Below are 27,389 nucleotides of genomic sequence, written 5' to 3'. Positions count from 1 at the left end.
AGTTGAATTAATTTTCAAAGATAGGTGCCTATGAAATTAATGATGTCGGTTGCAAAATTGTTCGATCAGAACAGTGATAGTGAAGCATTAGTAGTAAGTACGTTCTCTATTCTCTAACTCTATTCGTATCCAATTGCTTTGAAAATTGGCAAAATGGCTTTAGAATAAACCGTATTGCATCGCATATTCAACCTGAAAAATCAAGTCCTCCATATTCACCATGTTGGTTTCAAGTTTGAGTATTTTTTCTACCAATTTTTTATTTAATTAATGATTGATAGGTAACTATACGTGAGGCACGAATGAAGAATGATGAATAAATAATAAATTATTATCTGTTGTAAGATTTATGATAGAAATAGGAGATGAGTTAATGAAGCAATGTTAGTGTGAATGGGATAAAAGAAAAGAAAACAGCAGGAGAATTAGAAATATTTTATATTTTATTCTATTTTATTTAAAATTAAAATTAAAAACTTTGAAGTTTGAATTTGAAAAGTGAAAGTGGATCGAAGATTGTTCAAAAGTAAGGAAATTTCAACTCCAAAAGAATCAAACCACTCTTATCACTTTTTTGAATTTTTTATCAAAGCTCAATGCGGTGTTTCTCCAACTTTCATCATGTTAAATTTGAACTTTAGCTGACAATTTACCCCTAAAAAATTCGAATATATCATTAAATTTAATTTAAATTACACCTTAAGTATTAAATAACCATGTTCCTAAGACATATAAACAAACAGTGGTGTGATAACTTCAACATATTTCGTAAACTCAAACGAAATGCATTACGAGGAACCTATATTTATCGTACGAAATTTTGCCGCAGGAATGTATTAAATTTACACGAACGTGGAATGTTCGAATCTATATTCCCCGAAAACTCAACGTAAGTATATCTCGAACCATAATTTCAACATGTCAGCATTTCGTTTCGATATTAACAATCGTGCGAACTTTTCCATTTCCAGCAACGAAATAGTCCAGCTTCTGAATCGGAAACCTCAACATGTCTACGCCGGATTTGATCCAACCGCTAGTAGCTTACATGTCGGTAATTTACTCATATTAATGAATTTATTGCATTGGCAAAGAGCTGGTCATAATGTAATTGCTCTGGTACGTAGAAGACATCATTACCTAATACTCTTGCATTGTTTTTCAATTCCTCATTTGAGTAACCGGTAAATTTACAGATTGGCTGTGCAACTGCTCAAATCGGCGATCCTAGTGGCCATAACAAAGATAGAGAAGAACAAGACGGTGGTGTTGTTCGTGAACGAGCCAGACATATTCAAAAAAATATCGAAAATATTTTCAATAATCACGAGAAGTATTTCTGGAGCAAGAATCCTGATCCTAGTCCTTTACCACCGATCAAGTGAGCAAATATTAAGCTATATAGCTGATTTCGTGTACTAGATGCTCATTTATATACGATGATTTCAGAGTTGTCGATAACGAAGAATGGTACAAAGATGTGAAAGTGATTGATTTTCTCAGCAAAGTTGGAAGGAATTTCAGAATGGGTACCATGTTACTCAAGGATAGTGTAAATAAACGAATAAAATCCGAAGGTGGTATGAATTTCGCTGAATTCACGTATCAAATCTTTCAAGCCAACGATTGGCTTCACCTGTTTAAAACCTACGACTGTAAATTTCAAGTACGAATATTCGCTCATTTATTACTTACCAAAAGCTTTGATTTTTTTTCATCGTGATTTATTAATTCCAGATCGGTGGTAAAGATCAAATGGGTAATATCGTCGCTGGTCATAATTTAATCAGTCGAGTCGTAGATCAACCAGTATATGGTGAGTTCGTATAATCTGCCTCGTGACTGGTTCATTTTCACCATCTCATTTCTTTTGCCAGGTTTAACGTTACCTTTAGTTACGAACGACGCTGGAGATAAATTCGGCAAATCGTTACCAAACGCAGTATGGTTGGATAAAAATCTTACTTCGGCATTTGATTTCTATCAATTTTTCGTCAGAACTGAAGATAGCAAAGTAGAACACTTGTTGAAATTATTCACTTTCCTGCCGTTAGATCAAATAGCTCACATAATGGAAAAACAATTAGTGAGTGGAAAGATAAACATTTCTATTCCTGTGTCATTTCTTCTCCTAATACGAATTTACGTTTATAGAAAAATCCAGAGCAAAGAATAGCTCAGACTAAATTAGCCGAAGAAATCACCGTTCTAGTTCACGGAGGTCAGAATATCCCTCAAGATAATTCTTTCAAGTCTCAATGAACTCGAAATCTTGACTATTTAATGTATTGTTATTGTTTTTTTTTCAGAAGGTGGATTGAAAGCAGCTCAAACCGCATCGTCTATTTTATACGCTAAAGATCTCGAAACAATTGGTAGTATTCCTGCCGAACATTTGATAAATCTAGAAGGAGTTACGATAGTCGAGTTGCCTTGGAAAGCCGGATACTCGGTATTAGAATTTGCAATGGATATTCCGTGTTTTCTATCAAAGAGTAAGATATTTTATAGTTGATGGATATCTGGATTGCCAGAAAAATACGAATGAAAATTACCGATATTTTTATTGCACAGGTGACGCTAGACGAATAATGGATGCCGGTGGATTTTATATTAATATGCAGAAAGTGAAAAATATCGACGAAGTGCTGTCTCAATCCGTTCATGTGTTGCCAAATAATATAACACTAGCTAGAGTAGGTCAGTATATTTTCTGAATCAGATCTGACACCTTCATTAGTTATAATTTAGCAATTTGGACGAAAATTGTTTCTATTTTCTTTTAATATTGTAGGAAAGAAAAATTACTGGATTGTAAAATGGACCTCGTAATTTCCACGCATTTTGTTCTTGGACCGAACGAAGTACATTTTGAAAACTGCCGGAAATACGCGGTTGCTTGGATAAATCTTGGGCAGATTCAACAACGCGATGAAAAAAAAAATGATGGAAGCTATTTTGTAAATGTACTAAATTGCGAATGGCTCTAATATATAATATGAAAATCCTTTTCGTAGAACTGCTGTTGTTGAGTAGTTGTTCTTTAGAATCGAAACGAGATTCGTACTATCAGTGTAAATATTCTTCTGTCGGAGAGTATTCTCAACTAAGTGAAAAAAGACACGTTCATCACGATGAATCCTCCGAAGTGATACCGGCATCGCGGCTTCTCTCCGTTCTTCTTCTGATTGTCATATTCCTCATAATAATAGTATTGATTGGAATACCTTCGGTGTGTTTATTTATTTACTGCTTCAATAAATGTATCCCGAAGAAGGAGGGCGAACTTTTCTTCACCGATAAAGATTTCGAATGATGTAATAATGTAGTAGGTAAGTTGGTTTGCGTTAATAAATAATCATTAAAATTATGAACCTTGTAACTCGTTTAAATACTCAATATATAATGAAAAATACGAATCGTTTCATAGAAAATAATTGAAACACTATGTAACGAAATTTAATGGTTTATTATTCCAGTCACCGAACAATCTCTAACGTATTAGTGGAAAAAAGTCAACGTAGTTAGTTATTCTTAAACAATTCCCATCCTAACCAACTCCATAATTTAAAAAAAAACCACATAGGTATGAGAACAGATAATACTAAACAGTAAAATTCAACGAAGTTTAAATCAGTTGTCATGATCAAATCGAGTAAATTGTCTCATTTCTTCAAGTCAGGAAATTCCAACAAATGCTACGAACACGGATTCAAATTCTTGCCAAATTTAGCATCGAATTAGATAGCTAATTCTGTAAAGATGAGGACAAGAGCAGATTGTTTTATAGGTTAAAAACGTGAAATGATTATCTCTTTGTAATGTTTCGATCAATCTGGTTCAAAATTCATCAGCATGAGTTTTCCAGCAGCATCTTATATATGTTGAATAGGTAATCGCTGAATAGCTTTTTTAGTGTTTGGAAAGCACGTTTGCCCTCATGGAACTGCTGTAAACATAGAATATTGTTAGTACCTTATATTTGCATTCGTTTCAAGTGTTCATGAATTAAAATTATTTACAACTTTTGACAGGAAAATTAATTCGATGAGACGAATTCAAATCGTTCGTCTGGGTGGAAATTCATGAATCTTCTGCCCTGATGTTTTCCTGTACTCAAAACTTCTTCTGTAGTAAATTCAATAATGAATGATCGATCAGTTCTTCATCTCGATCTCATTACAATGCGAACTTTGATCGATCACACGATCGAGATCAAGTTTTTCTTGAAAGCTTTCGAAGCTTCGAGTAGCTAATCTAAACAAACGATGAAACTACAATAAAATAATATTAAAATACTGCGAATTAACTGTAGATACTTACAATAGGCTGATGCAGGATGATCCTGTTTCTGAAATATAGCTATGTTTCCTCAACTCCTTCAAAAAAACCAAAAGTTCAAAGCTTAGAACTTTTCAGATCTTCAAAAATCAAAATTTATTTTTTCAATTAGACATCGGCTATTTTCGTTCACTTTCGGATTTTTTGCAGTGTTTCCGAAATTCAGCACACAAAATTACATATGTTGTTACGCAACTTTCGAATTGAAAAAATTGGAGCTTTTTTCAAATTTAAGTACTTTTAATAATATTTTGAGATATTATAAAAAATAAAATATCATTATTAAAATGATAAAAATCGACTTGAGAAGAGCTTTTTCATTACGTAACCTGGTGAACATTCGATTGAAACTTTTTTGATTGCTGAAACAGCTACACTGATTTCGTATTCTAAAATTTTGATCAAAGTTGATATGTTGAAAAAGAAAACCAAAGTTTATTATTTTGATTGAACTTTTATTCGAACTTTCAGGTAAGATTTTATTTAAAATTAAGTCTACTTTGTTACAATGTATTGTATTTTGTCTTGACAATAACCCCATGTTATATAATTACATCGTTAAACAGTGTCAAAGATGAGAAAACATTTGGTGCAATGCACAGTCATGTAATCATCATATCAAATCAATTCAACGAAAAGGGTCGAATTTTCGCGAACATCTGTACTCTAAATTATTCTGTTGCTGAAATCTCAGGTCATTCGTTTCAAATTGATAAAATGCTATAAATTCTGAGTAATCATTTGATAAGTTTGGTCATCGGAAAGCTATCTAAATTCAAAAGGCGAGCACAGTAACGTAAGTGATGATTCATGATTTCGTGTTAGTCGTAGCATATAAATGTCAGGATAGATTAGTTTCATCATTATCGCGCTTCTATTCGATAAAATACGATAACGTCTTTGTCATCCTACAGCTTGAAATAATTATGTTGAAAAGTTTTATACGAATTAATTACGATTGAATTCATTGACACGTAGTATCAGTTGTTGATAGGGTGCATCAATTCTAACATCTGAATACCTACTTACTTGTCTAATTCGTCATCGTTGGCTCGAAGTTTTTGAAACTGATTCAATATGGTATAACGTCTTACATAAGTTACTAATCATCCGTTACCGTACTTTCTGACTTGGTAGATATTTCGTTCGATTGTTAAGTATGATGTAAGTAATTGATTTCTATTTTTTGATTCCAGGTTGCAAAAATGCTTCGTAAACCAACTTTCGAACAGTTTCTAAGTGAGTATGAGTTGCTAAAGGTATCATTTTGCGAAGCTGGTATTATTAACTGTTAATTTCATTCGAACAGATGAAGCCACAGATAGTTATCGATTAGAAACAGATTGGGATGTTATTATGAAATTATGTGATCTAATTAGACAAGGAGATGTTAAGTAAGGAGTAATTTTATTCGATAAATATTCACGTCTGTTTCTGTACGGTTGGAGTTCATTTTAACGATTGTTTTCAGACCGAATAACGCTTTGAATGCCATCCAGAAGAAAATCTCTAACCCTAATTCAGTCGTTGCTTTGTATGGTCTCACTGTACGTATTATTTTACCATTTTCTGCATCATTTTCTTCGTATTCTTCGTTTTAAATTTACATCATCGTTCATAGGTATTAGAATCCTGCGTTAAAAATTGCGGTGCATTAATTCAAGATGAGATCAGTACGAAACAGTTCATGGAAACGTTCAAAGATATCATTAAATCGTGTCAGAACGAGAACGTTAGAACCAAATGTTTAGATTTACTTCAATCTTGGGCTTTTGCATTTCGTAACAATCCGAAACATCGATCAGTTCAAGTAATTACTCTTTTTTTAATGCCACCGAATAATTTACGATTATCTAGACATGAATTAAGCTTACAAATCTGTTCAGGATACGGTAACTATTATGAAAACCGAAGGCTATAAATTTCCTACGTTTAAAGAAAGCGACGCTATGTTTTTGGCTGATACTGCACCTTCGTGGAAAGACGGTGATCGGTGCCATCGTTGTCGTACCATGTTCACTTTAATGAATCGAAAAGTACGTACATTATTACTCCTAATAATCTATTGAAATCGTAAAAACTGACTGCGATATTTTATTCTATTTTTCTAGCATCATTGTAGAGCCTGCGGAGAGGTATTTTGTCAACAATGCTCATCTCATAGTATCACGTTACCAAAATTCGGAATCGAGAAATCAGTTCGTGTATGTGATACTTGTCTAGAAAAATGCCAGTAAGTGTGTACTTTTCATCAAATTAGAGTCAGCTGTGTGGCAACGTAGCGCTATGAAATTCGTAGAAAACTTCCAGCAATATTGCGTTCGTTGATTTTTAATATTTTTTCGTTCATTTTAGAAGTTTATGGACGTCGTATTTGCTTTTTTTTATCGTACTGTAATGGCTGTTTATCTCTAGCTATTTATGTATATTTTCAACGTTGTGCTACTGAATGATATTGACGCTGGAGTCGTTTAATTTTTCGCTATTTTGAACAGCGTACGCTTCCTAGTGTAATGGATGTATGTTGTATGAGCTTTAGCATTGGCGTACTCTTATCGAATGATAATCAGCAAATGTTTTTATCGAACGGTTTCGAATTACAGGAATAGTATGATCAGCCATAACGACTCGGTTATTGATGGGTCGCATCAGAAAACTATCAGAAGTTCTTTTAAGAGCAGAAAATCGTCTCCTTGGTCGAGTATGACGTTGAAGTAAATTTTTCATCGTCTGTATTTCATTTATTGCGTAGTGTTTGTTGGATTTTTTTTCTCTGGATGGACGACTAGTTTTTTTTTTTTTTTTTTAATACGATTTGTGTATTATCGTTGGAAATGGAGAGAGATGGTGAAATATGCGCTACGTTGTTACAATAGTGAGGAGAGACGTTTCAGTGTTTGATTGTAAGATATTTACATAGGTTTAAAACTGATCAGTAAAAAGGTGCGAGAAAAAACCAAGATTAATTAATATACTGCATGTTGAATTTTATGTTCATTTTTTGTTCATTTTGATAGCTTGATTGTTACGGTCACGTTTAATGATCTTTACTAATACCGAATTTATTCTTTCAGCAGACCCAGTAGTGCGATGAAAGCCGAGGAAAGCGAGTATGGCACCAACACCAGTACTCCAACTCAGGTATCTATTTCAGTTTTTCAGAATAGCATAATTTTTTCGATCTCGTTTACTTTTTTTGAACGTATTATCACGTTTCTAAAATCTGTTCCCTTTTCTAGCCTCGTTCAGCGCCTAAAAAAACAGACGAAGAATTGAAAGAGGAAGAAGAACTTCAATTAGCTATCGCTTTATCGCAATCCGAAGCCGAATCTAAAGTAAGTGCTTCCAAATATCAGTCATTTTCCAATCAGTTGACGATTCGATCCTCACCCTCGATGAATGATTGAAATATGTGACTGTTTTTGTATGTTTTAATATTTCAAACCTGTTTTCAGACCAGAGCGCAGCCTTATAAACCAGTTACGAGGTCTAAATCATTTTCACCGCCTGTAGTTCAACATGTGAGTATTTGTTTCAACTATAAGATGAAAGTCTCGTAGGGAATTTATGGTGATTAGGAGCTTCGAAGCGATTTTATGATTGAATTGTTGTTTAGGTCATATTTAAAAAAAAAAAAAATGATTCGTGGTTCCATTTTCGTCAGGTCTTTTTTTTGAAGGGTGTGCTTTTGAGCGTTGGCTCCTTTTTTAAAATGATTTTCTGTCTTTAATCGTCTGATTTCTATTCAGAACTTTTTAAAACAAAAATTGTACATTGAAAACTTGCAAACATTTTTATTTATGAAAAAAATTTAAATCCAAGCCCTCCTTCCTCTCCTATTTCGAAAATCGAGTATACCAAACGCTTTTGGATTCAGTTTTTTGTGTTTTTCATTATTCATAATCAAAAAGATACACATCCACCTTAAATCCATTCTCCCTAATTTCCGAGAGTCCTTAGGAAAATATCGATTCAAACCATCCCTTTTCTCCAATTTTGAAAATTGGGCGACCAAAGATTTCGATCCGAACTCCCTCCCCTCCCCCTCTAGCTTCTCCCTCCATTTATATCAGATTCGTAAGTTGAATTTATTTTTTTGTTTTAATTAGAAATTCAAGATCTCATGAAATTAAACTCTGTTCAAAAAAGTAGTACAAAAATCCCTCAAATCATCGATTTCTTGCATCAAGTTATTGTAGGAGTAGAAAGTTGAAATTGGGCTGATGTCCTATTTTCGACTTCCTTGAATGGATAGGCATCAGTTTTGGTGTTTTCTCAAACTTTCTGTAAATTTTTGGGCTCCCAGGTTTTGAAAAATGTCGAAATAATGGTCTGAATAAGGTGAAGGGGAGGGGGGTACAGAAATTTTTTCCTTGAAGTAATTTCATTTTCATTTTCATTTCCATAAAAAAATTGTACAATTTGAAACATTTTTTAAAAATTATCTCAAATTTTGATTCTATTTTTATTTTGTGAGTTAGAATCTGATTGAAATCAGGCACAAACCCGAAAAATGCTGGAAAATTGGACCCATAACGATCGAGAAAAGTCGTGAGAACTGTTTACCCCAATTTCGCAAGTGATGTATTTTATCAGGAAATTTTTCTCCTCCTCTTCCCTTCGCACCATTGATTTTTTTAGGATTTTGAATGTAGGATGTAAACTAGTCTGAACCATATTTCAACTTTCTACCACAATCAAGTCAAATTTTGGATATTTTTCATTTTTTTCGTAATCCGCAAGTATTCCAAAATTTATCAAAACGCTTAAAATGAAAGTTGAGACTTGAGATTTTGCGGTGTGGTGTATTTTTGAAATTAGGAAGTGAAATTCAAAAATTTTTTAACTGTCAAAGACTCGTTTTGTGGCAAAAATTGCAAACGGTCTCGCTGTTTGTCAAATTTGTCAAAAAGTCGTAATTAAAAATTGTATTTTTTTAGCGATAAATTCCAAAAAATCTCACTTTTTTGGCAAAAACTTGCTAAAAATCTCGTTTTTTACATAAAATTGTGAAATGTTCACTTTTTTAAAAACAAAAAAAATGGTAAAAAAAGAATCACTTTTTTGCCAATGATTGCCAAAAAGACTCCTTTTTGTAAAAAATGATGAAAATTCTAAATTTTTCCAGAATTGCTGAAACTTTATGTTTTTTTAAAAAAAGTTAGCAAAACTTGCTAAAAATCTCGTTTTTTACAAAAAATTGTGAAAAGGTTTGCGGTGTGGTGTATTTTTGAAATTAGGAAGTGAAATTCAAAAATTTTAAACTGTCAAAGACTCGTTTTCTGGCAAAAATTGCAAACGGTCTCGCTGTTTGTCAAATTTGTCAAAAAGTCGTAATTAAAAATTGTATTTTTTTAGCGATAAATTCCAAAAAATCTCACTTTTCTGGCAAAAACTTGCTAAAAATCTCGTTTTTTACATAAAATTGTAAAAAGGTTCACTTTTTCAAAAACAAAAAAAATGGTAAAAAAAGAATCACTTTTTTGCCAATGATTGCCAAAAAGACTCCTTTTTGTAAAAAATGATGAAAATTCTAAATTTTTCCAGAATTGCTGAAACTTTATGTTTTTTTAAAAAAAGTTAGCAAAACATGCTTAAAATCTCGTTTTTTACAGAAAATTGTAAAAAAAATTCGTTTTTCCAAAAAAAAAAAAAAATGATAAAAAGAGACTCCCTTTTGCCAATGATTGCCAGAAAGACTCCTTTTCGTATAAAATGATGAAAATTCTGAATTTTTCCCAAATTGTTGAAACTTTATGGTTTTTTTTATTTAAAATTAGCAAAACTTGCTTAAAATCTCACTTTTTACATAAAATTGTAAAAAAAGTTCGTTTTTTCAAAAAAAAAAAAAATGATAAAAAAAAGACTCACCTTTTGCCAATGATTGCCAGAAAAACTCCTTTTTGTAAAAAATGAAGAAAGAAATCTGAATTTTTCCAGAATTTCTGAAACTTTATTGTTTTTTTTTTTTAAATTTAAAATTAGCAAAACTTGCCTAAATTATCTCGTTTTTTTACAGAAAATTGTAGAAAAAGTGCGTTTTTCAAAAAAAAAAAAAATGTTAAAAAAAGGCTCATCTTTTGCCAATGATTGCCAAAAAGACTCCTTTTTGTAAAAAATGATGAAAATTCTAAATTTTTCCAGAATTGTTGAAACTTCTGTTTTTTTTTTTTAAATTTAAAATTAGCAAAACTTGTTTAAAATATCGTTTTTTACAAGAAATTGTAAAAATAGTTCACTTTTACAAAAAAAAAAATCCAAAAAAAAGACATCACTTTTTTGCCAATAATTGCCAAAAAGTCTTGCCTTTTGTTAAAAGTTAGATAAATACGGAATTTTCCCAGAATTGCATTTTGTACGAACATTTAGTTTTACTTTTTTGCCAAAAATGGTTGAAAAAAAACCTCACCATTGTCAAAATTTCTATAAGGTGTCGTTTTTTGTCAAAAATTTCCCCCTCTTTTGTGCACAAAATGCCAAAAAGCTTGACTTGTTCCCCAAAAATTGCCTTAAAGAATCGTTTCTTGTCAAAAATTAATCAGAATTTTGTCTTTTGTCGAAAATTTCCAAAAAATTTAATTTTATTCCTCAATAAATTGCCGAAGTCTCATTTTCTTGCTTAAAATTTTGAGAAAAAGTTTCACTATTTTGCCAAAAATTGCTAAAAAGCCTTGCCCATTTGTCTTTTTGCCAAAAAGTTGCGAAGTAATCTCATATTTCTGGCAAAAATATTGTAAAAATGCACCTTTCACTTTTTGCCAACAAAAAGTTTTGCTTTTTGTTGAAATTGCCAATGATTCCTCGATCGAATTTCATTGTCAGATTTTAATTGGAACGTTTGGTTTCGTAATTTTTTTGTAAACATCATTAAATTCGGTCAACATTTTTTTTTGATGCAGGGAGGGGGAGGGTTCTCTGTATTGAAATGTTTTGCACACGTTTTAAAAATTTTTTGATCACTACTTTTCCAATGTTACTTTCAACCTCCTGATCAAACCGATACTCTTCTTTCTTCTTTTGAATCCTCGCGTATTAGTAGTTTAGTACCTAACTAATGTCTATTTTTTTTTCTTTTTTTGCAGAAATTGGCTGACAGTTTCGAAAACGACGACGTAGAACTATCGCGTTACCTAAATCGTACGTACTGGGACGCGAGAGCATCGACCGGAGGCGAAAAAACTCGCGACAGTTTAGGCTCCGCGAATACCGTAGGCTTAAACAACACCTCGCACAGCAACCTGAGAGACGAGAAATCATTACCAATTGACATGAAATCCATGAGCATTTACGATTACGATACGATGCATCGCGATAAAACGGCCAGCGACGAGAACGGCGTCGAAACGCCCGACGAAATGGAGTATTTTGTGAACACGTTGAACAACCAGGTGGAAATATTTGTGAATAGAATGAAATCGAATGCTAGTCGAGGTCGTTCGATCGCCAACGATACAACGGCGCAGAATTTATTCTTGAATATTACAGCGATGCATTCGCAATTGCTGAGATATATTCAGCAACAGGACGACAGTCGAGGTAAATTAGGGGCGAAGATTGTGGTCTATTTTCTGTCGTTTTGTGATTCAATTTTGAGATTTTTTTTCTGTTGTGTAGTTTACTACGAAGGATTACAAGATAAATTGACCCAAGTTAAGGATGCTCGAGCTGCGTTAGATGCTTTACGCGACGAACACAAGGAACGACTTCGAAGAGAGGCTGAAATCGCCGAAAGACAGAGGCAGTTACAAATGGCTCAGAAATTGGAAATCATGAGACAGAAGAAACAAGAATATTTACAAGTACGAGTTGAATTTATTTTTTCAAGTACTTTTCACGGTCTTATTTTTTTTTCTTTTGTGAGAGAATGTTTTTTAGAAATTTATTCCTCACCTTGATCTCAACTATGGTTATAATGGAGTGTGATTTTTTTATAATTGAGAAATGAGGTTCTGATCGTGTGAATAGCAGTTATTGTACGTTTCTTTTTTCTTTTTTTGCAGTACCAAAGACAATTGGCTCTGAAAAGAATTCACGACCAAGAACGCGAACTACACATGAGGCAAGAACAACAAATACAACAGTATAGATTAAATAACACGTACGGTTCTCTGCCTTATATTCCTCCAGCTCAACCGAGTAAGTCGTCGAGTGGATTTCAAAACGTTGTGTCGTTTTTTTTTCAAGTATGTGGCTGATTTCTGAAAAATTCTTGTTTTAGGTGGAGTATCTGCCTTCGAACCTGTAGCTGTTTCGATGCAGGCTATGAATTTACCAGCGAGTACTGCGAATTCTGGACCTTTTGCATCATCGACGTCATTTGCTGCACCTCATTACACTGCTGGTGAGTTTGAAGAGCTAGCTCGGTCGTGAAATCCTCCCATTTTGCCTTTCGCAGGGATTATACTCGGTTATTTTTCAAATAAGTAAATTACTAAGTTACTTTTTCCTAATTTTTTCACAAATTTCCATTTTTTATGAAAATTACAACCGAAATTCTTGAAATACGAGTAAAAAAAATTGATCTTATTTAAAATGGTCTCGCTGTTTTTTCAAATTTACGAATTTTATTTTTCCAGATTTGATGATTTTTCTTTTGAAATTTTCTCAGGTTTTTTCCTAATCTTAACAAGTATTCTTGATTATTTTTGAATTTCTCGATGGTTTTTGGTAGATTTTCTCTTATTTTCATTAATTTTCACCTAGCTACATCTTAAATTTTGGTGATTTTTTTCCCAAAATTATTTTTCCATGACTTTTGTTCTGAATTTTGATTAATTTGGTATTTTTTTTCCGACTGAATTTTTGCTGAATTTTATTACTTTGAGTTCTCGTGATTTTTGCTAAAAAATGTTCCCTGGAGTTTGTGTGATTTTTTTGATGAAATTTTTGTCAGGATTTGTTCGATGACTTTTTGAATTTTGTGAGTTTTTCCCCCATTTGGTGATTTTTTTTTAAAAATTTTCGTTCTCTTTTTTTAGTTTTTCTACGATTTTCCCTGAATTTCAATTTTTTTTCTCTTTTCAAATTTTGGCAAAGTATCTTTAAATGTGACAGATTTTTCAACTATGAATTTTCACGATTCTATAGTTTTGTTCAAAATTATGGTTATTTTTTTGCCTTAGGTATTTTTGATTGTTTTTTTTTTTATTTCAACAGTTTTTTTTTCGAGTCTCGTGCTTTAAAAAAACTTGAGATTTTTTTGCTTACATTTTTTTGGAATTGTGATTTTACTTGTTCCAAATGTTATGATTTTCTTTAAATTTTGACAATTTTTTTTATGATGGGGGGGGGCTTCTTTGAGATTTGATGAGTTTGTTTTTTTCATTTTCACTTTTTGTGGTGTGGTTTTTTGTATCTTTATATCCTTCTTTCGTCGATTCCTCTCTCCTTTCCCCTTCCCTCCCAGTTATAGAGGAAGGCCCTCCGGATTTCCTTTTCTCTCTTGAATCATCTGGAGTTTTGCTTGAAGTTTTTCGACAAGTTTTCTCTAAAAATGTTGTTCATTTTTTTCCAAATTTATGCTTTAAATTCTCGCGAATTCTCTGTTATGAGTTCTCGCCGATCTCTTATGATTTTTCTCGAATTAAGAGTTTTCCATTTTCGTCATTTTTATGATTTTGTGTTAAATTTTTTTTAATGATTTGTTTTTTGTCTAAATTTTTATGTTCTTAATTTCGGCGAAACCTTTTTCTCGAATTTTCGCGATTTTCATAAAATTTTCTCCTAATTTTTCTCTAATTTTGGTGATTTTTTCTGCTCAAATTTTTGTGGAATTTCCCTTTTTACAATTTTTTTTTTGAGGTTTTGAGAGTTTGTTTTGGATCTCGAAACTTTTGATGGTTTCATTTCAAACTTTTTTTGGGGCTTTTTTGATTTTTCTTCACGTTTCATTTTTTTTTTTTTTTTGAGTTCTCATGGATTCCATTATCCAATTTTTCGACGATTTTCCCCCAATTTTCGTATTTTTTTTTTGTTGTCTAAATTGTTGTGATGTTTTTAAAATTTTATTGTGAATTTTCGTGAGATTTTTTTTTTAATTTTTATGATATTTTTCCTTTAATGTTATCGATGATTTTTCCCAACATTTTTAAATTATTTTTCCAAATTCGTATGTTTATTCTCGCGAGTTCTCTGTTCTAAATTCTCAGTGATTTTTCCTGAACTGAATTTTCGAGAGTTTTCCATTTTCAATTTTATTGATTCGTTTTTTGTCCAAATTTTTGTTCTTTTAATTTTGGCGAAATCTATCTTCTGATTTTTATAAAATTTTACATTAATTGTGAAATTTCCCTTGTTATAAATTTTTTTTTTTTTGAGTTTTTGAGAGTTTGTCTTGGACCTCAAAACTTGATGGTTTTCGTTTTATTTCGATTTTTTTTTGGTTTTCTTGATTTTTTTCACCTTTTATTCTTTTGAATTCTCATAGATTCTGTTTTCCAATTTTTCAACAATTTTCCTTAAGTTTTCTTTTTTTTTTCTTTTTTTTTGTTGACTAAAATTTTGTAAAGTTTCTGCAATTTTCTATTTTTAATCAAATTTTTATTTTAGAATCCTCGCAACTTTTTTCAAATTTTTCAAATTTCTGCAAAATTTTTCCAATTTTTCGAGATATTTTTTTGTTTTGAATCTCGCTCTTGAGTTTTATTCTTAGTGACTTACGATTTTGATTTTAAAAGAAGGTCACAGGAAAGTTTTTCAGCATTATTTTTTGACTAATTTTTTTCTCTCCAAATCTTGATCTTTCCTTTGCTTCCTGTTTTGGTCATTTTCTCTCAATTTCAATAATTTTGTTGCATTTTTTCCATTTTTCATTTTTTTTTATTTTTTTGAAATGTGTGTCAATTTTTCCAAAATTTTGGTGTATTTTTGTCGTGAATTTGTGTATTTTTTTCTTTTTGAAACACGGTACATTTTTTCGTACTTATTCGAATTTTCAAAATGATTTTCACAAAACATCATTTTGTCAAATTTGGATTACAATCCCCCCCCCCTTTACCTTTGATTTTAATAAGTTTCTCGTTCTAATGATTCTTCTATTTATGGAATTCTTTTTCAACACTTGAACAATTTTTTCATAAAATGCTTGCTCGTGTCAAAATTTCCACAGTTTTAAAATTGGTATTTTTGTGTTTAATTTTCAAAATGATTTTGGATAAAAGATTAAATTTTGTTTCTCCTTATTTCGGTAGACTCTCCCTCACTTCTGTTTTGAGCTTTCGATAGTTTTTTTTGTTTTGGTTTTTATTTGAATTTTGATGATTTTTTTCTGTGTTTTTTGTTAATCTAAAATAAAATGTAACATTTTGTTTGGATTAGAGTTTTTTGGTCTCCTCATTTTTTTTTTACATTGAAATTTTTTTCGGTTACTTTTCCCAGCTTTTCTGGTTACTGAAGTTACTTACTTTTTTTTGAGTAAATTTTCGAGTACAATCCTTGCTGCTTTCGTTTCGACTTACGCATTTTCAACTGTGGAAACGATTTCAGGTCAAAACACGATGCCTCACCAACCGCCTCAAACCGTAATGATGGGCCAGTCTCAAATACCCGCCTCGAACGTCTACGCTCCCTCTTCGAATCCATTAATGTCCGGCGCATCCGGCGGTCCCGGAGGACCAGCGCCATCTCAACCTCTCGCAACCGGTTCAAACGCCTCCAACGTCGGCGGTCCACCTCCACCACATACCCATCAAATGATCGGACAACCTGCCGCAGCAAATCCGCAATACGTATCCAGTCCTCAAGCTACCGCCTTACATTCCGGTCCTGGCCATCACATACACCAGCCTGCGCCTCAATCCGGCGTCTACGTCGATCACCAGCAGCCTGGTCCGGCCTCGGGGCCAGGTATACACATGGATCAAAACTTACAGCACGTGATGGGACCGCCGGCATCGTCGACTAATCGACCAGCCGGATCGGAGCCTCCGCAAGGGCATATGCCAAGCGCAGCTCAACCTGTACCTGCGGCAGCTGCTTCTCTCATGCAACATACGATGGGCAGATCTGTGATGGCGCCGCCGTCTTCGTCGCCTTTATCGTCACCTTCGAGCTCCAGCGAGCATTCGCTTATACAACACGGTCCGCAGCCTGTACCTTCGGCGCCTTCAGCCACCAGTACGCCTCAGCCGGAGGAAAAAGATGAAATCGCCGAGCTCATATCGTTTGATTAATCGTCGTCGTCGTCGAACGGTAAGTTTTTGAACATTTTTTCAAGTTATTTAACTCCTTGAATTTGATCTAGATTCTTGAATCGTGAAATTTGATTCGTTGATGTGAAAATTTTGTATGAGAACGAACTCGCCGATTACCCATTTTTCGATTATGGGCCCCAAAGGGGGCAAATTTGATTTCTGAATGGTTCATCTGTGAGCCTGTTTCTCTTTCTCATGCAAATATTTTTCGTCTCACTGCTCACGTTAGCTCGAGGAAGAGGAATCAGATCTCTAACGTTTGAATCTAGAACACCTACTCGTATTCTGTACGATTGTATGTTCTTTTTTTACCTGACGGGTTTATTTTATTTTTTTTATGTGCGGGATCATGGTACGTAGCAGTCTACGTGGGTTTTTATACATTACACTACTCTACACACTCGATGCCAGTCAAGGGGTGCCCAACCATAGACGCACGTGACATATCAACGTTTCCCGCACATCGTCATCATCGTTTACCTACTTAAATGACCAATGAGCAATGGGCAATGGGCAGCTGGATCGTTGGTTTGGTTCCCTCGATGACGGATTTGGTTTTCTTCTTCATTCCTTACAGTACTACATACAACCTCATTTGCTCGATAATCATCGTTAATAATTACACAGCATTGAAAGCGATTATCAAAATAATACCTACGTTATTAGTTAATTTTTACGTATAGAAAATAACGTCGTCGCGGGGTGTTCCAAAGCGACGATATGATACAATTTTTGGATAAAAAGGTTTGCTCAAAAGCGACCAAATTTACTCGTATGTGTATTTTACTATTTAAACGAAAATTGATAAAATGATGAAAAAAAAATCACCGATATACATACTATATTTACCTACGCTTTAAACATTGTTTTTATTATTTCCTTTTCCTATTTTTACTATCGTTTAATTATTCATTCTAAGTTGTTTTACTTTCGAAACTGAAATACATAACCAGGTTAATTGGGTAAAGTACGTTTTATTGCTCTGTTTTCGAGATGAAGACGACATCTGGCGAGGAAAGTTGAATTGACGATTTCATGGAGAAATTTCTCAACTTTTTTCTTCAAGGTTTCTGATACTGATCTTTTTCGATGATGGCACCTTCATGGTGAGTAGGTAACTAAGCTACCCATATTTTTTGTTCGAATATCCGTATCACGCTTTAACGATGCTCCTTTCTTTGCATTTTCAATTTTTAGAAATTTTTTATCGCCATTTTTTTGGTTTTCTGTTTATGTTGCTTCAGGTAATCTGTACTTCTGTTGGTTGCTTTGTTTTTGTTTCTGTTATGAGTTAGCTCTTTTGATCTATTTGGTAAAATTTTGATTTTTTTCCATTTTTAATTCGAGTTTAATTTTTTTAAAATTCATTAAAAATCAAAATCGTTTTTGAACTCAACAATTTAATGTACTGTTTCCAAATTCGTTTTCCAAAAATCAGATCACTTCGATTCAAACCTGATGGACAATTATTTCAGGTGATTTTCAAATTCCGCGATGTACGTAACTTTTTTCATAAGGATTATAAAATTACTCTTTCATTCTGAAACGCGAGTATTCTATACGGACTGCTCAAATGCTTACTGCTTAGATTAGATTATTAAAAGATACCAAGAATTAATCGGAAATTCTCAAAATTGAATGATGATTTGTGAAAACTGCAGAAAGTGTCATTAAGTTTGTCAAATTGACCCCCCCCCCCCAATAGTTGAAAATTACATGTGGTTTGAACAAATTTGGGAGGGGGGGTTGAAAACCGAACTGTTGGATTATTTATAATGTTCAAAAAATAAAAATGATGCTTTTATAAATGATAAAAAAATTTATTTCTTAGTTGATTTTTCAATTTTTTGCTTGAAATCTACAAAAGATGTAAAAAATGCATTATAATAATTGCAAAGTATTTCCCAAGGCCAACAGTTCGAGCTATAGGTTTCCTCACTGACATTAACTTGATTCGTTACCTGGGCATATCAATTTGATGCATCACTTTATCTGCAAGTACTAAACTGTACCACAAACACAAAAGTAAGTTTCAATTCTGAAAACAGCGCTGTTGCAAGTGCAGCGGCAGTGGGAACAACTACAAATAGGTTGACAAATTATTTTCATTAAGACCCCCCCCCCCCCGGCAACTCAATATGGCTGAGCGGCAAATGGCCGTAGGACTGGGTACAGTCGACATATGTCACTCTGTACAAAAAAGGATCTCCTGGGAACTGTGGGAACTACAGAACAATCGTCCTGATATGTCATGCCAGCAAAGTACTATTGAAGATTGTGTACAGCAGGTTATACTCACTTATGCACAGTCAAATCCCTCCAGAACAAGCTGAAGATTGTGTACGACAGGTTATACTCACTCATGCGCAGTCAAATCCCTCCAGAACAAGCAGGATCAGTGAGAGGAAGAGGAACGAGGGAGCAGATCCTCAACCACAGATTGCTGATTGAGAAAGCATAGAATACAATGTGCGTACAGTTCTGTGTTTTATAGATTACAAGAAAGCATTCAACTGCGTCACAGACACTGCACCTGGGCCCTCCTGGAAGACATCAAACTGCAGGCAACAGGGAAAAGGGATGGTAGTAATGTTTTGTGTTATGCCAATTTCTCCCGCTGGGTGCTCTTGGCAGTGCTGTACTTCAATCTGCTGGCAATGAAGAAAAGGGACAGTAGTGTGATTTTTTGTGTAGCGCCAATTTCTCCCACTGGGTGCTCTTGGTTGCACTGTATTTTGTTTAAGAATTTGACAACAGCGCAGCCAAGAGCATCCAGCGGGAGAAATTGGCATGACATACATAATTCAGCCAAAATGGCAGTTAGTTTGATGTCTTCCCCCAGGTGCAGTGTCTATAGACTGTGTACAATGGCAAAAACTGTGGAGAATTCTACTCGAGATAGGTGCCCCAATACATCTGGTGTGGCTGATAAAACAACTGTATGAGGGGAGCATGGCAAATGTTCGAATTAACAGAGAAGCAACATTGGAGAAGTTCCACTCATAGAGAGGAGTATGCTAGTGCTGCATTCTGTTCCCACTCCTGTTCAATCTATACAAATAATACCTATATAGATCAGGAGACTATACAGCTACTTGTATCAGAAAGCACCAGTGATGATGGCTCAGACAAATGGCAGGGAGGAGTATTGATCGGAGGTGTACAAATGTCAAACCTCCGTTATACTGATGACACAACCCTCATCGCCTCAAGTGCCAAAAATATGACTGGTTTTCTGAAATGCTTGGAAGAGGTTAGTGCAAAATATGGCCTGCTGATAAATAAAGCAAAGATGAAGATTATGATTGTGAATTGGCCAGAGAACAACTCGCTTGAGATCATAGAAATTGAGGGAATCGAAGTGGTGAACCAATTTGTATACCTGCGGGGTCCATTGTGGATAACGAAGGAAGCAGTGATGCCGAGATAAGACGCAGAGCGCAAATCACAAGAAGCTCCATGTCTTGCCTAAAGAAGATTTGGCCAGATACAGCTTTGAGCAAGACCCTAAAAGAGAGACAGAAGAAAAATTGATGCATTTTGAAATGTGGTGTTGCAGAAGAATGCTCTGGATTCCTTGGATGAAGAAAAGGACCAATGTTTCCATCCTGGGTGAAGTCGGTGTCCAGAAAAGGCTGTCTGCAGTGGTTCTCAGCAGAATCCTCAAATACTTTGGGCATGTCGCAAGGACTGATGCGATGGAGTCCCTGTTCACCCAAGACCAGGTAGAAGGAACAAGAGGGCGTGGACGCTCCCCCATGAGATGGACAAACTCCATTCATTAGACCACCGGGTGCACCTTCCCAACATCCATCAGGAGCACCCTATAAACAGGGACAGTTGGAGGGAGCAGGTGTATCGGGTCACAGAAATGGCGACTGGTGCATCATAATCATGATACCTCCGGAGGGGTGATACGGCACCAAAAATATGACCACCTAATATATTTTTTTAAATTTTGAAATGGATTGAAAAGGGTTTCTAAAGCAACAATTGCCACCTTCTTTTTAAAATTTTGTACAAAGAATGGGAAGCTCAACATTGCAGTTTTTTATATCTAAAAATGAACTTCTGGTATGTGAGGTTATGCAGAATGTTCTGATGTGGCAGTTCAGACTATCACTTGAAGAGAATGGCTTCCTTCTGAGACATTTGTAGTCGCTTGTGTTCACAGGGATGTCCGGTGATATTTGGCAACATGCGTGTGTAGACTGCCTCTGACGCGAATGATTGTTCGCACTGTTCAGTGTTCACAGATGAATAGGTTTCGTAAAAATTTTATCAGGTTTCAAGAGTTCACATACAGTCCCATTTGCGTAATATGTAGCACCTCTCCAGTTGTAGAACCCCTGGTTGTCGAAATTTAGTAAAAGTCTCGCCTTAATTTTCTCACAGTTGGCGTCAGAATCTGGGAAGTTGTAATTTTCTAATTGTATCCAACCTTGTTCCATTTTTGTTTCATCGGCGCCATATTTCCCTTCTACCATTATTATATGGCGTGATGTTTCAATGAGAAGATAAATTTTACCTTTTCCACCATTTACTTTTTCTGTCTCAACTTCCGGTTGAACATTCAGTATTGAGGCATGCTCATTCGCTGTTGAAATCAATTCCGGAAAAGGTTTCTCTTTAGGCTGCCCCAGAGATAGTAGATTTCGTAAAATAGCCTTCACTATACTTTCATTATCCGTGGTTGTTGTCTCCAGCAGACTCTCAAAGTGGTACTGTTGTATGAAAGATCTAAATGTTTCTTCCAACTTTGCAATATTCAAGTTTTGGAGGCTTTCCTTTGCTGCTTTATGCAAACGCAAGCATTCATTTTCTTTTCCCATCGCTAATTCAATGGCATACATAAATGCCCCTCTAATTTCCTTATTGGGAAACTTCAATTTGTATTGCTTGCGCTTTGGAAAATAATCTTGAATTGTCAAATAACCGTTTTGAAAAAGAATTGTTTCAAGGGAAACCTGGTTCAGATTAATCTGATTAAGTTCATTTGAAGTCGCACCTACTCTTATAACTGGAACATCTTCAAGTGGTTGAAACAGTGTATTCGGATTATAATATGTTTTCAGGTTCAAGATCACACTCCTACTTTTCATTCGGGCTTCTACTAATGCTTCCATTGCAGTTTTGGGATGATTCTGTGTTTCAATCCAGTAATTTAATCCTCTTAGAACGTTTTTGTCATTTAAATAGTACAACAGTGATATTGGGTTATAAACTGATACCGGCGTTTCCGTGAAGCGATAACCATCGTAACAAGATTTAATTTCATTGAAAATTATATCCGGTTCAACTTGGTGAATTTTTGCCTTTTCTTGCACACTATCATTGAAATATTTCTCAATCTCATCGTCAGTAAAACCGCATACGGAAGCATACACTGGGTCAAGCGAAATGTCTCGGATACCAAGCGTTGTAGATAGTCCAGTGTTGGCAGGAGAAATCAAATTAGCCTTGTTACAGCCTGTGAAAAGAATGAATTTTATAATATTGTCATCAGAAAGGGCTTTCAAAATGATGAAAATTTGTTGGAAATAATGGCGGGTCTCATCATTTGCATTTTTGAATGGAAGGTCGTATTCATCTATAAGCACAGCCACTGGTAGTTTTTCTGGTTTTGACTTCTCAAGGTGTGGTCGGGGGGCTATTTTGCGTAGTAACCGCATGAAATAAAGAGGGTCAGTGGGTTTAATATGATTTAATGCTCTGTCAACACCAAAGTCTTCTGCTATGTCGACCAGTTCATCAGCCAGATACATAATGGAGTCATGTTGTTGAAAAGTGAGTTTTATAACAGTATGTGGTTGCCATTCGTATCCACTTTTTTCATCACCAATAAAAGTATTTTTGAAGAACTCCTTCTTCCCTTCGAGAATTGACGCAATCGTATTGATTAAAAAAGTCTTTCCAAAGCGCCGAGGACGTAGAAGCATGGAATATTTGCCTGCAGTTTGTATTAATTTCAAAGCAATGTCAGTTTTGTCCACGTAAATAGCATTCTTTGTAAAGCATTCTTCTGCAGACCTCAAATTCATTGGCAGTATTTTACGTCTTGATGTATTCGCATCGACAGCAATGGTGCAGGAAACTGTAAATATCAACAAATGTGAGTAATGTTGTCAGCTATACCTAAATCAAAATATCAAACTTGGTTAACCCGTTGTAGGTTCTCTAGGTTCCCATGTTGGGGAAGCGAATTGCTTTAAAGAGTGCAATAGCAATTGACCAAATCATAAAAAAATTGAACATTCAAAGAAGTAGTACCCGGTGGCTTTTATTTTCCAAGTGGAAAGAGCAGCGAGATGTATGCAGCGGCGTTGAGTAAGGAAAAATAAATGCTTTCGAAAGCGACCTTGAAAATTTCAGGCCCATGTACAGGGTGTCCACAAATTGAAAAACCAGTTTGGTCAAAAAATTCAAAATGGTTTGTATTGGCGCAATGTATTCCACACACTAAGGTGACAAAAACGTGATATGAATTTTTGAAACCGGTTCATTAATTTCCAACCAGTTAACAAACAATAGGTACTGAAAAATTGTAGATAGAGAAAAAAGCTCAAAACAAAAGTTGTAGGGCGTGAAAAATTAGACAATTTTGTGCAGTCACATTTTGAAACCGGTTCATTGGTTCGCATTTAGCAACCAGGTTTCGACAATCACCTAAAAATTAAAAATACAAAAAAAAGGTTGAATCAAAAGTTGTAAGGTAGAGTGGGGTACATAATTGCAAAGCACTTTTTGATTAGTGACAATTTGAGAGGGCTCTGTGAGAAGACTATTGCACGGATGAAGCTGAAATTTGTACCACTTATACTTCAGTGGGTTCTCTATCAATGGTAAAATGTTGATACAATTTGGTCCACAAATCGTGGAGAAAATTGCAATTTAAAAATTTGAAAATCGACTTTTGTATTTACCCCATGTTGGAGTAAATGCAAAAGTGGGTGATATTTTTCATGTTTTTATTTTTTTGCATTTTCAACACACTCGCTGTATTTTACGTGTCATTTGCTAACTTTTGATGTATTCATGGTCTTGATTTGATCAAAAATTCCATAACTTTTCCACTTCCCGAAAAAATGTTGAAAAATTATTATTTTTAAACTCGCTAAAATGAACAAAAAATCAACTATTGATCATTTCTGTTGTTTTTTATCTAAAAAACTCGTCATAGAAACACATTTTTTGTCAAATGTATTAGTGAAACATTAAAAAGTAGCAATAATTTTAAAATTCAGTAAAACTGTTAATCACTTCTCTAATGTGTAACTTATCATGTGACCGTGGAAGTTTACTTTTTTTGTAATTTCCAAACATTTTCAAGTTATTTAGGGCAAAAAATGTGGTAAGTGCAAAAATGAAAAAAAAATTGTTTTTGGAATTACCCTGAGTCGATTTTTTCTGGGGTAACTGCAAAAACGCAATTTACAGCCAAAATAAAAAAAATCAAATTGCGATATCTTACCTTAAACGTCAATCCTTCATGACCCTAAATCGTGAAAATTCCAGATAAATCAACAGTTTTTTCTATTTCACATGCATTTTTTTAAAAAAACACCTCTCACTTTACTTATGAGTGGTTTCAACATGCCTTGATAAAAGTGTTTGCTATGGAGCGACAAGTTGAACCCCGTGAGTTGTGACCAGGGGAATATGTCAGTAAAGATGACTGTACCAAAGACGGATGAACATCATAAGTGAAGAGATACCAAAAAGCCAGGACATGGAAGAAGAATGGAAAAATATCAAATCCATTCACCATTGTGACAAAAGTGGCAAAAGAAAGCTTAGGAATGGTTCCTTGCAGAAACGGGGCAAAGCGAATAAAGAATTGGGACAACAAAATCCAAGAACTCATAAAAAAGAAAAGACAGGTATTTAGAAAATTCATGAGCACATAAAGTGAGATTGATGGTGAAGAATATCGAAAACAGTTGGCAAAAGTCAAGAGAAAGTCCAGGAAATTACAGAGAGAGAGAGCTGGGAAAATTTCATCACATTCCTGGAGCATGACACATAGGTACAAGTTATGGCCAAAGGTGTACAAGATCATAAGAAGAATTTACACAAATTTTAACGAAAGAGTGGGTTTGCCAAAGATTAAAATAAATGATGCAAAGGAATATTTTGAAGAACTCTGGAGTGATGAAAATGCACAAGATACAAAGATAGAAGATGAAATTGGAGAAACAGAAGACAGAATTTCATTTAAAGAGCTACCAGAAGCTTCGAAAACGGCAAAAAATGCAAAAGCTCCAGGAGAAGATGGCATACCAACAGAATTGTACAAATATGCAAGTGGCGAATTCAAAAGAAGACTTCTGGAATTCCTAAATAGGATGTATCAAGAAGAAAAGGTACCTGAAGATTTCAAAACAGTAATTGTAATACCACTGTTTAAGAAAGGCGATATGTCAAACCTGAAAAACTACCGAGGAATAAGTCTACTCAACACCTGCTATAAGGTATATGTGACTGTCCGTGATAAAACCAACCATCCATCGCAAAAATCGAAAAATGTTTTTTCGCCTATTTTTGGGCTTTAAATGGTTTAGGAGACAAAAATTCGTGAAAAAAAAATTTTAATTTTTTTGTGACAGATGGTTGGTTTTATCACAGACGGTCACATATGCAAAAATACTGGCAAAATGATTGGCAGATCATGCAGAAGAAAAGCTGTCAGAAATTCAAAACGGATTTAAAAAAGGAAGATCATGCACTGACGCAAGTTATATAGTGAAACTACTGATGGAAAAAAGGATCGAATACAACCTAGAAACACACATGTGCTTTATAGACCTGGAAAAAGCATATGATAGGGTTAATAGAAAAAAACTGTTTGAAGTCCTAAAAGATGAAGAGATAACATATAAAATGAGTAAGGTGATAAACAGCATATACGTATAAGAACACTAGAATAAGAGTACAAATTGGAAATAAACTCTCAAAACAAGCAGAAATAAACAGAGGAGTTTGCCAGGGATGCCCACTGTCATGTGTCTTATTCAACATGTACATGGATCACATGGCAAAAGAATGGCAGAAAATGAAGTCAAAAGGAATCGAAACAGACAGAAGGCTGGAAATATCAACAGTGCTATTTGCAAATGATCAAGCAGTACTAGCTGAAACAGAAGATGACCTACAGAGATCAATGTACAATCTAACAAAGACATCAGAAAAATATGATATGAGAATATCATCAGAGAAAACAAAAACAATGGCCTTCAACGGAAAGGAACCAGTAAGAAGCAAGATTGTAATTAATGGAAAAATCATTGAACAGGTCAATAATTTCAAATACCTGGGAAACACGATATCATACCAGGGAGAAGTAGATGTTGGTGGAAAGATTGCAAAGTTCCTGAGAGTCACAGGACTGATAAATAGGACCCTGAGAAGCAGTAAGGTGCGAAAAGAAACAAGATTGAAGGTGTTCAATACCCTAGCAATACTAATGATGACCTATGGAAGCGAGGTATGGGCACTGAAGAAATCTGATAAAAGAAGAATAACGGCAGCAGAGATGAAGTTCATGAGGAGAACGGCAGGGGTGACTCTCAGAGGCAGAGTCCCATCTGAGAAAATAACAGCAGATCTCGGAGTGAAGCCAGTCATGAAGAAGATAAAACAGTATAGGAAAGATTGGAGAAATCATGTCAAAAGGATGGAGGAAACAAGATCACCAAAACAGGTCCTCCAATATACACAGACGGGGAAGAGAAGCAGAGGGAAACCAAGGAGGAAACTCACGGATACCTCAGGCTCATCCTCAACAGGTTCCACACCTCAGCAGACAGGCCAACAGGCCTACCGCTTACAAGAAAACAACGACGACGACAACTTTTGTTTCTAGCTTTTCTCTCGATCTCCGATTTTCAGGTGATTGTCAAAAACTGGTTGCTAAATGCGAACCAACGAACCGGTTCAAAATGGGATTAGACAGAATTGTATAATTTTTCACGCTCCACAACTTTTGTTTCAAGCTTCTTTCTCTATCTACAATTTTTGGGTATTGTTTATCAACTGTTTGCAAGTTGATGAACCGGTTTCAAAAAATGTCAAAATTTCGATGGCAGTGTTGCACATTTCCAACATGATTTTTACTCGCGTTGTTGAATTATTTTCGAAAAAAATACCCATGTTATATTAATTTGTTTTGTTGGAAATTGAAGATTTGATCTTTTTCAAAACTTTAATTTTCCGAAATGATTTTTATGCTCAACATTTTTGTGATTGGGTCATAAGGACGACTAACTAATAAAGTATACTCAACTCACCTAAAAATCCCGCGAACATGAAAAATTTAAAGTAACTCATTTTGAACGTTTTCATTTCAATACATGCCAAGAACGAACAACGAACTAATGATGAAATTCAGTATCACTAAAAAAAAATACTGTTTGAGATTTAACATTGCAGCTACAATTAGACATAAGCGAATTCCAATCTCTTCGTTTAATTTGATGTAACATCGAGATTTATGTACATATCAGATGTGCCTAACTGATTTCTACGATTCAATTAAATGGTATGTAAATTAACATGAATTTTGTTATGTGTGTTAGAGAATAGGAAAATATACTGTGTAGCAAGATATTCAGATCCATTTATCTTATGTAGAAGAGAATGAAGTGTCCTTAAAACCATGCATTTTATTGCGGTTAAAAATGAGCATTTTTGTCTTAACGTTTAGGTTGAATTTTTTTTTTTCAATTGGGAATTTTCTCGTTGCTGAGAGTAGAGTGTTGGGTACTTATTGGAACGTTTTTTTTGGGAAACTAATTGTTTACTTTGAAAATTGATCATTTTCATAAATAATTCAATTTTTGAAATGAAACTTTCAAAAAC

At 34.4% G+C, this 27,389-nt stretch overlaps 3 protein-coding genes and 1 long non-coding RNA gene across 12 annotated transcripts; 2 read left to right on the top strand and 2 right to left on the bottom strand.

Annotated features, from left to right (window-relative positions):
* Positions 1-20: 20 nt before the first annotated feature.
* Positions 21-3,019, top strand: TyrRS-m (Tyrosine--tRNA ligase, mitochondrial). Of its 3 annotated transcripts, none has more exons than XM_065354043.1 (11): positions 21-93; positions 830-889; positions 972-1,119; positions 1,197-1,381; positions 1,450-1,666; positions 1,738-1,816; positions 1,878-2,086; positions 2,155-2,221; positions 2,310-2,495; positions 2,575-2,700; positions 2,795-3,019. In XM_065354043.1, the coding sequence occupies exons 2-11, from the start codon at positions 858-860 to the stop codon at positions 2,830-2,832; spliced, it is 1,287 nt and encodes a 428-aa protein (XP_065210115.1). In that variant the 5' UTR covers positions 21-93; positions 830-857; the 3' UTR covers positions 2,833-3,019. The 3 variants fall into 3 exon arrangements, with proteins under 3 accessions (XP_065210115.1, XP_065210105.1, XP_065210096.1); XM_065354033.1 differs by having other exon boundaries at positions 84-222; XM_065354024.1 differs by lacking the exon at positions 21-93 and having other exon boundaries at positions 578-889.
* Positions 3,020-3,450: 431 nt separating this feature from the next.
* Positions 3,451-4,489, bottom strand: LOC135838429 (uncharacterized). Its single transcript, XR_010557407.1, has 3 exons — positions 4,324-4,489; positions 4,023-4,257; positions 3,451-3,949 (listed from the first exon to the last, which is right to left on the bottom strand). It is a non-coding gene; the product is annotated as an uncharacterized LOC135838429 (long non-coding RNA).
* Positions 4,490-4,661: 172 nt separating this feature from the next.
* Hrs (Hepatocyte growth factor regulated tyrosine kinase substrate) lies at positions 4,662-17,499 on the top strand. Of its 7 annotated transcripts, none has more exons than XM_065353981.1 (17): positions 4,662-4,812; positions 5,538-5,580; positions 5,651-5,735; positions 5,813-5,888; positions 5,963-6,151; positions 6,228-6,377; positions 6,453-6,574; positions 6,945-7,055; positions 7,416-7,482; positions 7,581-7,676; positions 7,797-7,862; positions 11,424-11,877; positions 11,956-12,140; positions 12,342-12,477; positions 12,560-12,682; positions 15,826-16,530; positions 16,893-17,499. In XM_065353981.1, exons 2-16 carry the CDS (start codon positions 5,547-5,549, stop codon positions 16,509-16,511), a joined length of 2,580 nt encoding a protein of 859 aa, XP_065210053.1. In that variant the 5' UTR covers positions 4,662-4,812; positions 5,538-5,546; the 3' UTR covers positions 16,512-16,530; positions 16,893-17,499. The 7 variants fall into 7 exon arrangements, with proteins under 7 accessions (XP_065210053.1, XP_065210058.1, XP_065210035.1 ...); XM_065353986.1 differs by lacking the exon at positions 4,662-4,812 and adding an exon at positions 4,984-5,137; XM_065353963.1 differs by lacking the exon at positions 4,662-4,812 and adding an exon at positions 5,243-5,421 and having other exon boundaries at positions 16,896-17,499.
* On the bottom strand, positions 17,277-26,992 carry LOC135838397 (uncharacterized protein in vnfD 5'region-like). Its single transcript, XM_065354013.1, has 2 exons — positions 26,819-26,992; positions 17,277-22,626 (listed from the first exon to the last, which is right to left on the bottom strand). Exons 1-2 carry the CDS (start codon positions 26,871-26,873, stop codon positions 20,783-20,785), a joined length of 1,899 nt encoding a protein of 632 aa, XP_065210085.1. The 5' UTR covers positions 26,874-26,992; the 3' UTR covers positions 17,277-20,782.
* Between the last annotated feature and the right edge of the window lie 397 nt (positions 26,993-27,389).

The sequence above is a fragment of the Planococcus citri genome, chromosome 1 (assembly GCF_950023065.1).
Source record: "Planococcus citri chromosome 1, ihPlaCitr1.1, whole genome shotgun sequence".
Classification (NCBI taxonomy): Eukaryota; Metazoa; Arthropoda; class Insecta; order Hemiptera; family Pseudococcidae; genus Planococcus; species Planococcus citri.
Note: the sequence above shows the minus strand (reverse complement) of the source record. Positions and strands in the feature narration are given on the sequence as shown.